General features: G+C 31.1%; 3 protein-coding genes across 4 annotated transcripts; 1 reads left to right on the forward strand and 2 right to left on the reverse strand.

Moving 5' to 3' along the window:
- Positions 1-541: 541 nt before the first annotated feature.
- LOC129318001 (disease resistance protein RPP2B-like) lies at positions 542-1543 on the reverse strand. The gene is made up of 2 exons (XM_054962484.1): positions 1407-1543; positions 542-879 (listed from the first exon to the last, which is right to left on the reverse strand). Exons 1-2 carry the CDS (start codon positions 1509-1511, stop codon positions 601-603), a joined length of 384 nt encoding a protein of 127 aa, XP_054818459.1. The 5' UTR covers positions 1512-1543; the 3' UTR covers positions 542-600.
- Positions 542-5559, reverse strand: LOC129317468 (toll/interleukin-1 receptor-like protein). The gene is made up of 4 exons (XM_054961790.1): positions 5536-5559; positions 4153-4284; positions 2601-3019; positions 542-2506 (listed from the first exon to the last, which is right to left on the reverse strand). Exons 1-4 carry the CDS (start codon positions 5557-5559, stop codon positions 2362-2364), a joined length of 720 nt encoding a protein of 239 aa, XP_054817765.1. The 3' UTR covers positions 542-2361.
- Positions 5560-9084: 3525 nt separating this feature from the next.
- On the forward strand, positions 9085-10915 carry LOC129317121 (TMV resistance protein N-like). 2 transcript variants are annotated; one of them, XM_054961478.1, is made up of 3 exons: positions 9085-9167; positions 9281-9807; positions 10706-10915. In XM_054961478.1, exons 2-3 carry the CDS (start codon positions 9296-9298, stop codon positions 10770-10772), a joined length of 579 nt encoding a protein of 192 aa, XP_054817453.1. In that variant the 5' UTR covers positions 9085-9167; positions 9281-9295; the 3' UTR covers positions 10773-10915. The 2 variants fall into 2 exon arrangements, with proteins under 2 accessions (XP_054817453.1, XP_054817454.1); XM_054961479.1 differs by lacking the exon at positions 9085-9167 and having other exon boundaries at positions 9174-9807.
- The last annotated feature ends 629 nt before the right edge of the window (positions 10916-11544 follow it).

Genomic DNA, 11544 nt, shown 5'->3' on the forward strand with positions numbered 1-11544 from the left:
GAAGATCCAAGAAATTGGGCGTTTTAATTAAGTACGTAGAATGACTCAAGTCCAAAAGCATTAGATTCTTCAAGCACTGATCAAAATAACATGAGAGAATTAACTATATGAAAAATACAATGTCCTAGCATAATCAGTCGTATAGTATATCTATAATATTGGTGTGTTTGGATTCATAGGGATTTTGATTTCAATCAAATCATGGATACACAAAAATTTATAAAAATCTATTTCTTAGTATATTTCCTTTGTACTATCAAATTTCTTCTATACATTACTCATTTGAAATCCTATAATTTCAAATATCTTATTTTCATGTTTTCATTGTTGACACTTCTATGACTCTTATACCTTTTCTTATTTCCTATTCTCAACTCATATGGATTGAAATATAGAGGTAATATAAACTAATCACTTTCACTTTTTTCTTTTTCATTTCGAATTTTGACTTATCTCTCTTCTTTATTTAAAATTTTTTTAAACTACTCAAGCAAAGAATTTTAAATATTTGAATTTTAAATGTGAGATTGGAAATGCAAGATTTTAAATTTAAAATTCAAATTCAAATTCACCAATGCTACCAAACATTAAAGTAATTAGCTATCCTTCATTACAAAGTTGCTTTATTTTGCTGTAACGCAATTTAAGATCTACAAGTTGATCTAGCTGGCTTCCAGGAGGAAGAGTGTCAAGAGGATATTCCTTCGATCGAAGAACTTTCAAGGCGCTAGGAAGGCATTTGAGGCCATGTGAAAGGTTCAAATTACTTGATATAATAAGTAATCTAAGGTCACACATTCTTGAAAAGGCTTCAAGATCCCAATCTACATCACATGGCTTTCCTTCCTTTAAAACTATCCCTTGGATTACTTCCATTCCCTGCTAAACAATATTAAACGCCAGAAAAAAAAAACCATAATTAATTATTAGAAAGTAAGAAATATAGGGCCTATTTGATTACTTGTTTTCAGAATAGTTTTTTGTTTTGAAAAACAAAAGAATGAAAAAAAACTGTTTGAAAATGTGCTTTTTTTATCTGTTTTGAAAACAAAAAATTTAAAAGTTATTCTGAGGAACTAAAAAAAAAACAGAGAGAGAACATTTTTTAGATGTTTTGTTACTTTTTGTTCTACAAAACTAGATAAAAGGAAAAGAACATCATACTTTCAATAATGACAATTAAGTTAATAAAATAAATTATTCTTTAACCCTTATTTCACCAATTTAGATATGTTTTCAAAATAATGATTTAAAAAGTTTTTTTTTCATTTGTTTGTTTCCCAAGCTTATTCTGAAAAGCTGTTCAACAGAATTATTTTAAAAATATAAAAACAGAAAACAGAACCAAACAAGCCCATAGCATGCATTCACTAAAATCTTGTAACAAATTTAATATGAACACTCACCTTATTTCCTTGTAATCGATTTAAGAGTTCCATAGACCACAACCTATTGGGCGTGCGTTTGTTACCGTTGCTAGGGCATTTTGAAAAAGCAATACTCCTACCCATTTTTTAAATCAAGTCATGCATATCTAAATGCATGCCATTGTTTAACAATGACCTCTCAATAAGAACTTTTATTCCAAGTCTTACATGAAGACCACAATTTATCAATATTTGCATCACTTTATTTTTGTCCCATCCCTTAAAAATGCAATCGATATCCAAAAATATTGTCTTTTCTTCCTCATCTAACCCTTCATAACTTATTTTAAGTATCTTAAGAGTATCATCATGTGAAACTTGCTCCAATTTGTCCCAAGCATCTCTCCATTCAAGTGCACTTTTTCCATAAAGAAAGGACCCCAAAACTTTTAGTGCTAAAGGAAGGCCCCCAGCATAATCAACCATGGATGTGGACAATTCCAAATATCCCTCTCTAGGTTGATCACTTCTGAAAGCTTTGCTTGAAAAGAGTCCAAGTGATTCTTCATTGTTCAAGATTTCAACCTTGTAAGTATTATCCACTCCATGTGATGCCAACAATTGGACATCTCTAGTTGTAATAATCACTCTACTACCATTACCAAACCAGTCTTTGCTTTCTGCCAAATTCTCTAATTGACTAATGGAACTTATATCATCAAGGACAAGAAGAACCTTTCCATTACGAAAAAGGTCTCGGATTTTGTTCTTTCCTTGATATGTATTTTCAATTACCATTCCTTTCATGTTAAGACGTGAAAGAAGCTTCTTTTGTAAGCGAAGATGGCTATCATCATCATATCTTTCACAAAACCCCCTTATATTGCCAAGGAAACAACTAATTTCAAATTGGTTTCTCAATCTGTCATAGACAACATGAGCAAGAGTTGACTTACCGATCCCGCCCATACCCCATATGCCGACAAATTGAACCTCATCTGATCCTATACTCGAGAGAATGAAATGCATCTAATTTAGAGTCCATTCCCACAAGCGTATCATAATTGAGAGACGGCAAATTAGAATCTAATTTCCTTGATAATGCTTCAACCACATCTTCAATAAGTTTTGTTTCATGCCTACAATTGAACAAGTACCAAATGAACTTTCTATGAACCGATACAAATAAATATGTTATAAATAGGAAGTATCTTATTAGTAAAACCTACTCACCAATCTTCGGAATTCCAACCAGCTAAGTTTGCAACTTCTATTAAAGAATCTCGCCATTTCTGCACTTTGCGCTGATCTTCTCTGAATCTGTCTTCAAGCTTGGCAAAAGCTTCACCAAATCTTCCTTTTTGATGTCTTACATCAGATGGATCTACACCATAAAAGACTGGAAGAACTAGTTGCCCCAATCCATTTCTAGACTCAAGAATCTTTTGAAGCTCATTCAAACACCATGGAGAAGTAGCGTAGTTTTCAGAGAGAATGACAATTGCTGAGAGAGAATCCTCAATTGCTTTATCGAGTTTCTCTGAGATCACCTCTCCTCTTGGAAGCTCTTCATCGTCAATGAATGGTCTGAGTCCTTTTCTACGTAGAGATCTCGTAAGTGGTCTGTAAAACCTTTGCGAGTGTCTACACCCCTAAAACTCAAGAAGACGTGAAAATTCCATTTTGAGGTTGATTTAGAGTTTAAAGAAAGATGCTTTTTGAACGCACAGTGCCATTGGAAGATTTTGAGTTGAGAAAGATGCTACATGAATTAAAGTATATCATTAGCTAAAGGAATTCAAACCAAATATGTAAACGCTAAAGACTGATAATTTCTGTGATTATTCTTTTTTTTTTTTGGGGTGCTGTGTTTGAATTCTTGAAGTGCAATTGGGAAAAGGAAACCAGATACAGCTTTCGTGCAGCTAGCGTTCGCCTCTAAAGTCAACGCCTTCTCACATGACAAAACGTATATAGGACAAGGAAGTGCCTCATGCTACGATTAATTTATGATAATATTAAATAAAGAAAGTCAAATTTTACTTGTGAGAATCCAATAATACAACTTGAGTTACCTCATCAAGAAAAGGATTTCTAGAATATTTATTGCAACTTTTGTAAATTTTATGTTGTGTATAAACTTCGTCTCATCTTCTGCCTCATTTTTTTCTACTAAACTTTAAATTTTAAAGTAAACAATTAAAACATATGAAGGCCATCATGGTGACACCAGGAAGAAAAAATCCATGGTGATCGCCATGGCCATGGCTCGCGATCGATGACATATTCTTTAAATGCAATTGGGAAAGGAAACTAGAGACATCTTTCCTTCACCTCTAAAGTCAACGCGTTCTCACATGAGAAAACGCTGTCTAAAAAAGATAAAAAAGAAAAGAAAAGAAAACTTCACATGCTTTGAAATTTGGAAACAACATATACGTACTAAGGACAAAGAAGTGATGCTCATCCTATGATTAATTAATATAATAAAAGCAAGTCAAATTTTTACTTATTAAAATCCAATTCAATAAACTTGAGTTGCCTCATCGAGAAAATGAATTTCTAGAATATTTTATTGCAATTTTTGTAATTGTTGGGAAAATCGCATTTAAGGACCTCCTAAGGACTTTTATTACAAAAAAAATGAGCAAATGATTATAAAATGGCTATGTAGGACTAAGGGACCTAAATGGAATTAAATTATGCTGCGAAAATATAAACTACTTATGATGTTTCTTTTTTTAAAAAAAAAAAAAAAAAGTCCACCACAGTCACCAACGCCTACCAAATCACCGCCTTCGACTGCCGAAAAGCCCTTGTTTCTAGTGAGGTCACCAGTTGTAAAAACTCTAGCAAAAGTCACTGGAGCTCCAACACCAACAAAGCTATCAATAAAAGGTCGTGTTATTTCAACAACCTGACCAAATTCATCTTTGTCACTAAAAATAAATATTTAACAAATTGTGTTATTCTTATATCCTAATTGGTCATAACTTTAAGTTAATTATATAAACAAACTTTAAAAAAATATTGTAAGGGCCTAAGGACTAGCTTAAGTCCGAGCTCGCTTGTTTTTGCAGGGCATATAATTAGGGCAAGGTCTAAAAGCCCTTTTATACCAAAATTTCCTATTTTTTAAGCCTGATCCTAAAAAATTATATGCCAGCAGGCCTAGTTGAGAATTGGGGAGAGGTGACCATTTGCCCTATTATCTCTTGAATATTGAAGAGTTTAGACTAATCCAATCACATGAATTGGTCTTGTTAAGAGTTGTAGCCCACGGACTTGGTTAGAATAATGAATAAGGAGAAGATAAAGGGGGAAATTAATGACCATACATGCCTAATTTTGTTAATATAATTGATATTTATATTTACCCACTTTATATGCCTTTAAATACTTATACTTATATATAATAGAAGTTAGGATTCCTTGATTACTAAGATATTTATTTCACCCCATAATTTAACATTTTATAGGTGATATTTCAATTAGTGGCAAGAGAAAAGAACCAGAGGCAAACAACTACTTATTGTAATGCCTCTTAGTTCTTGCACATGTAGAGGATTTGTAACTTATGTATTTACACACACATACACACACACATTGGTGTATGGAGGATAGGCTGGCTGGCACCCAAGAAGGAGTGAATTAAATGACACTTAAAAAGTTAAAAGAGTAAAATGCTTTAGTATGAAGGAAGAAGATGAGACACATAAGATTTATACTAGTTCAGCCCCAAACTTGGCCTATGTTCAGTCCTCAGATCAAACATTAGATTTTCAACTAAATTGGCAAGCTTCAATGGGTGCTTGCTACCACAATACAACTCACAAGACTTAACTTATCTTGAATCAACTAATAAACCAAGCGACAATTCAGCAAGTTATTACAACCACTTGAAAAATACTTTTTTAAGATTTCAGATGAATGAAATAAACTTTTACAAAGAGACTCTCTTAAAGAGTAGATAATTACAGTTAAAAGCTTATTAAACTTGTGAGAATTTTTTTACAATTCTATTTAAGAATGATGAATGAATGCAAGGTGTTTAAGCATAATTTGAAAACTTTTTGAATGTTCAGATAAAGATAAGTTCGCGCAAGAATCAAAAGTTCTTGTTCAGGCTTAAAATGAATTACATATATAATTTTGGTAATTGACAAACTGTTGGAACAGTGTTTCTAGCCATTAGTGTAATTTCTTGCTTGTGACCTGCTAATCATGTGTGAAATTGCTCTCAACATGTTCTAGATATTTATATGTGATAATTCATGTGTGAACCTTTTGATCTCTGACACATGGTTCTGCATATGTGAATATGTACTCAGTTCTATGTGCTAAAACTCACGTGCAAACCTTCAGCTCTCATGCATGGTTTAGCTAATATAAAACTATCATCAGTCTTGTGTGACACATCTTACGTGAAACCACTATGCTTTAACACGTGAAATTGCTTACAAAAAGTGAAGCTCAAATCTATATGATATAGAACTCATATGGAACTTCTTTGCTCTCACGCGTGAAGTGGCTGGTAGAAAGCCAAAGCCAATTCTTGTGAACAAAATTCATGTGAAAGCAAAAAGCTATCACGCATGAAATAACCATCTCCAGACTTGGTCTATTTGGGAGGACAAATCACATGTGGATCACATCTTTACTCATGCATGAAATAGTAAGGAAATAAGGCTCAAACTAGTTGGTGGCTACATTTCATGCATGAAAATGCAATGCACTCAAGCAAGATTATGCATGATCAAGAGATATGAACATGTGAATCAAAGATCATATATTTTAACAAAGTGAACTTAGCTTGAGATGACTTAAGACTCAGTGTAGCAATATGTGGTTTGAGCAACAATGGATATCAATGGCTATCTCACGTGATTTTACATATAAAAAGCAACGTTTAAGGCATCACATAATATAAGTGACAAATTACGCGTGAATCACTTTTTGACTCTTGTGTGATCCATTTGTTAGTATGCCCAACATGTTGATTCTCGTGAGCATCCAAATAGAATCACGTGTGATTCTGCAGCCCACACTAAATTCAGTTATAATGATTTTTAACACAGTAGAAAGACATCACTTGCAAGCTTGAATATACTTAGATGAGTCTTAATGTATATAAATGAGACATATGATGCATTCATTTTAATGATTATGAAATGTGATTAAGCTCTCAAAGTTTTCACATTGAATCTAAGAAAATTTAAATAACTTATCTTAAAGTTCATCATCTTCTCTTAATTCTTCATATCTTGAGGTTTTGTCTTCATCCATGATTTTTTATGTCTGCACACATAACAAATACCTCTTCTCTTGGTTTTGTAATTATTAAAACATATGATCCAATAGTGTAATATGGGATAAAAATATAATTAAGTTTGATTTAAGATATTAGGATTATCCAATAGAGATATTTAAATTAGGATATTGATCCATTAGATTAGCTTTTATTATTTATTTTATTGTTATCTTAAATATCAATATCTTTAATATTTGATTTAGATTTATTATTTATGAATTGAATTTAAATTATTATCATTTTATTATTTTAAATCTCTATAAATATAGTTAGGTTTTTCATTTGTATTCAGATTTTGACTATTATTGAATTAGAGTCTGAGAGTTTCGGCCTTCTCCTCCTTTTTCCCCTTTTTTCTCTTTATTTTTTTATGCTAAATTCATATCAACAAAAAATGAAAAATTACTCAACATGCCACAAATGTATGAAGAAATTGCAAACCTCCAAAATCCAATGATAAGCAACTTGTGGAAGGTGATAAAGGCAAACATATGAGATTAAGAGGATGATCGATGAATTGAAGAACAAATGGAAGAACAAGCATCAAGCAAACCAATAATTGCAGAAGCTTCTTCCTTACTAATAGAAGATTGAAGATTCTCTAAATAATGATCAAGTTGTCTACTATACACCATACAAATGGCTCCTTCTCAAATTGTTCCTAGGAAGGATCAATCTCATTATGCTACAACTATTCCTTGTCTATGGGCTGTGTCTCCCAAGGTCACTTCATTGCTTTATGGTCAAATTCAACAATACTTTGTTTATTGGAAGGGTTTTCTAGAGATTATGGATGATCAAACTACTCACCCTTATTAGAGTTTGTTCTTTTGCTACCTAACTTTTTGGAGCGGATTCCCAGATACTAGCCTATATCAAGTTACTTGCTATTGCCAGAGCTTGCTTTTTCAATATCTCACTTGTTGGAAAGGATTTTCAGATTTGAGCACTCCATTGAAATTTATCTCACCCTTCCTTTCTTGGATTTGTACCTAAATTTTAACTCGTCTGGAGCCGAGTTCTTCAAATAGGGGAGAGAAATGGTGATATGGGATAAAATATAATTAGGTTTAATTTAGGATATTAGAATTATCCGATAGGGATATTTAAATGAGGATATTGATCTATTAGATTAGCTTTGATTATTTATTTTATTGTTATCTTAGATATCAATATCTTTAATATTGATTTAGATTTAGAATTTGGGATTAAATTTAAATTTAAATTTATTATTTTATTATTTATTATTTTTAGATCTCTATAAATAGAGTTAGGTTTTTCATTTATATTCAGATTTTGAGTATTATTGAATTTGAGTTCAAGAGTTTTGGCTTCCCTCCTTCTTTATCTCTTTCTCTCTTTCTCTCCTCCTCTTCTCTCTGTTCCCCTCTCCCCTTCCTGTTTTACATCACATATATTGCTAACAAGGGTACAAATAGTGCATTTTGATTGTAATTGAATAGGTGAATTGATGAGCTGTCGTGGCTAGCCATTTTGTGGATAAGGTCATGAGGGCTATGATTGGCTAGAGAAACTGGATATGAATATTTGATTGTGACTATAACTTCAAATTCCATTTGATTTTCTAAAACACCAAACATACTTTTAAGTCCAATTTTAGCCCAATTCTACTTTCACTTTCATCTTCACTTCTGCTTCATTAGAAATCAGATCCTTTGTACTCAACGAGGCATTAGCATTGTGAGACTGCAAGTGCAAGCAAAGCTCGATCTACTGAGAAACACCCATCTGAAATAACCCCGAGATTATTTACTATTTCCCCTGAGAAGAATCTCTTTCTCTTTCTGCGCCTTGTGAACTATTTATGGTAATCCGTTAAGGTGTGTTAATAGTAAATTAATAGCCGAACACCCTTTTTTTTTTTGGTATTTAATCAAAGCTCAGAGAACGTGAAAATGTGTCCGTGGACGAGTCCCTAAGAGAGGGAACTTAGGAAAGTAGTCAAATGTAAGGCACTTTAAAAATAATAAAACAAATAAAACAAAAATATTAAACTCAAAAATTTGCAATTATTTAAATGGATACTTACAAGTTATTTTCAGAAAATTATATCAAGGACTTAACTGTCAATTTCCTCTTTTATGACTAAACTATCATTCTGCCTATTTAATATTATTTATTTCACTTTGTGAATTTTTTTATATTAATCACCTAATTATCACTTTCTTAAATAAATAAATAATTTATTGTTTAAATATTATATATTATAAACTAGACAAGGAATTAGATTTATTTAATTTGGATAGTTCAAATTCCCTAAATCGAGACACAACGTGTTATGGGTTGACTTTGATAAAGTCAAATGACGTCGTAAGAATGCATTGGCTCCATATATTCCCATCTCAGTGCGAAGATTCTCGATCTGTCTATATACACGTATAGATATATATTCTCATTCTTCGAGCACTTGTACATATCAAGTTTGGGTTTTACAGATTTCACTTCAAGCATTGATCTGAGAGGCCAGAGTAATATACATCTAGATCTTGAGCCATTTTTCTTTACCTTGTTTCTGTTATTTTCATTCCATATTTGATTTTATTTCCTTTAGCAAAATGATGTCTTTTTTCTTTTGGTATAGATCACAAATCTTCCAATGGCGCTGAATGTAAAAGAAGCATCTTCCTCAAACTCTTCTGACTCCAATTCAACACAAAACTGGAAGTTTGACGTGTTTATGAGTTATAGGGGTTCAGATATTCGCATAAGCTTCGTAGGGTACTTATATGCTGCGTTATGTAAGGAAGGATTCAAAGTTTATTCGAATTATTTGGATGATCTGTCGCCAGTTATCACAAATGAATTCCTAAAAGCAATCGAGGATTCTCGTTTTGCGATTGTTCTTATCTCTCAAAGTTATGCAGATTCTGAATTTTGTTTAGATATGCTCCAACATATTCTTGCCACAAGAAAACAATTAGGACAACAAGTTATTCCCATATTTTATGGTGTAGATCCATCTGATCTGAGAGATCAAAAAAAGAGTTTCGCTGTTGCTTTGGACTTTTGGGAAAGGAAGTTCCAAGATGACGTACCACACAAAGTGCAAAAATGGAAGGATTGTTTAACAGAAGTTGCTGACTTATCTGGTTTCAATTCCAAGGGATTGTAAGTGTCTATTACTCCATTTTCATTGTTAATAGAAGGTTTTAGGGACAATTTGGTCTCTAAATTATAGGGTTAAGAGGGTCTGAAACCTTAAACTTATTTTTGGTGCAATGTTTTCATTTATCTTTTAAAAACGGTACAATGTTTCCCTAATTCTTAACAAATTAACTTTTATTGTTAATTGACCATAAAATGAAAAAAAAGACTTAAAAATGATAGAAAATGATCAAGAAAATTACAGAAAAGGACTCATAAAATACAGACAAGTTTAGTCCTTTTCTATAATTTTTTGGTTATTTTCTATTATTTTATGGTCAACTAACTATCAAAATTAAATTTTATTAAAGGTAAAAGTAACATGACACCATTTTCAAAATTAAGGAAAAATATTATACTAAAAATGAGTTTAAGGTCTTAGATTACGCTCATGAATCTACAATTTAAGGGCCAAATTCTCATTTAACCCTTAATTAAATGAGGGGAAAATTAGAGTACCAAATTAAAAGGATTAAATATACTCCCTCTATTTAAAATGTAAAGTATTTTTTTAGAGGTGAGTGTTAAAAAAAATGTGAAATATTTTAATTTTTTGAAATGTAATTAGTGTACTTTTCAAAAGTGATTATAATAAATAAATCACTTTATATTTATTTTAAAATGAAACGCCCTATTAAAAAAGAATAAATATGAAAAGATGATATTAATTTGGAGAAAATAATTATTTTATTGGGAGTGAAATTAAGTTAAAAATGCCTTATATTTTTTGATAAAGAGAGTAACTTTTTCAAAATATTAATTAAACATCAATTTTTTTATTTCGAAAATTGCAGCAACATATTCTAATTCAAAAATTAATCAGCATTTATATTTACCTTTGTGTTGTATTTTGGGATTGTAGGTACGAAGCAGAACTAGCTCAAAACGTGGTCGAGCATTTACGGATCCAATTTGGACTACGTAATTAAAGTGAGACAGTTATTGGTCGGAGAATTTATGAAATACAATACTGTCTGTGCGCCAGCGCGTGGTTTCCTATGTCATTTCATATGATTGATGTTTTACTCTTTGGATTAATAAGTAAATAAGACCCTGAATTATTATCCAAAAATCATACTAAACCCTGAACTTTTAAAATATATAAAATAAATCCTAAACTTTTAAATTCATAGCAAAATAAACCCTGAACATTAACTTTTTTAACATTGTTATTGTTTACACAGGTACTATAACAATTAAGATTAAATTCCTAAAAAAATAAACTATGAACAGTGCCTACGTGAATAGTAATGGTGTTAAAAAGTTAATAGTCAGGTTTATTTTACTATAAATTTAAAAATTTAGGATTTATTTTATATATTTTAAGAGTTCAAGGTTCAAAGCAATTTCGAGCAAGTTTAAAATTCTATTTGCTCATTATTCCTTACTCCTTTAATATGATTTATTAGGTGGGGATAATATTTATTTTTATTCCTATTTATAAGTATCTCAAGTATCCATCTTTATCCTTTTTATTTTCATTAAATATTGAAAAGGTTATTAAATAATAGAGTATTTTATATTTAAAGTATGTATATTTAGTTGAAATAAAATTAAAAATTTGTTAAATTTTTATACAGAATTAATGGAATTAATGAGATTTAAAATTTCTTTAGTTACAATGAAAATGCTGAAATTGAGCTGTGACTAGTGGGAGTATTTTTTGTTTTCTTGTTGGAGTCCGTCTTCTTATAAATTGAT

The sequence above is a fragment of the Prosopis cineraria genome, unplaced genomic scaffold, assembly GCF_029017545.1.
Source record: "Prosopis cineraria cultivar Desert tree isolate PC_DT_omini unplaced genomic scaffold, ASM2901754v1 PC8, whole genome shotgun sequence".
Lineage (NCBI taxonomy): Eukaryota > Viridiplantae > Streptophyta > Magnoliopsida > Fabales > Fabaceae > Prosopis > Prosopis cineraria.

Bases quoted from the DNA above. Each gene is read 5' to 3' on its own strand.
- LOC129317121 (XM_054961478.1), top strand. From the start codon at position 9,296: ATGGCGCTGAATGTAAAAGAAGCATCTTCCTCAAACTCTTCTGACTCC. The intron at 9,808-10,705 runs GTAAGTGTCTAT...TTGGGATTGTAG, and splicing joins GGTTTCAATTCCAAGGGATT to GTACGAAGCAGAACTAGCTC.
- LOC129317468 (XM_054961790.1), bottom strand. From the start codon at position 5,559: ATGGCTAGAAACACTGTTCCAACA. The intron at 4,285-5,535 runs GTTTGTCAATTA...GAATTTGGTCAG, and splicing joins CTAGAAACACTGTTCCAACA to GTTGTTGAAATAACACGACC. The intron at 2,507-2,600 runs GTGAGTAGGTTT...GTTCAATTGTAG, and splicing joins GGTTGGAATTCCGAAGATTG to GCATGAAACAAAACTTATTG.
- LOC129318001 (XM_054962484.1), bottom strand. From the start codon at position 1,511: ATGGGTAGGAGTATTGCTTTTTCAAAATGCCCTAGCAACGGTAACAAA. The intron at 880-1,406 runs GTGAGTGTTCAT...ATTGTTTAGCAG, and splicing joins ATCGATTACAAGGAAATAAG to GGAATGGAAGTAATCCAAGG.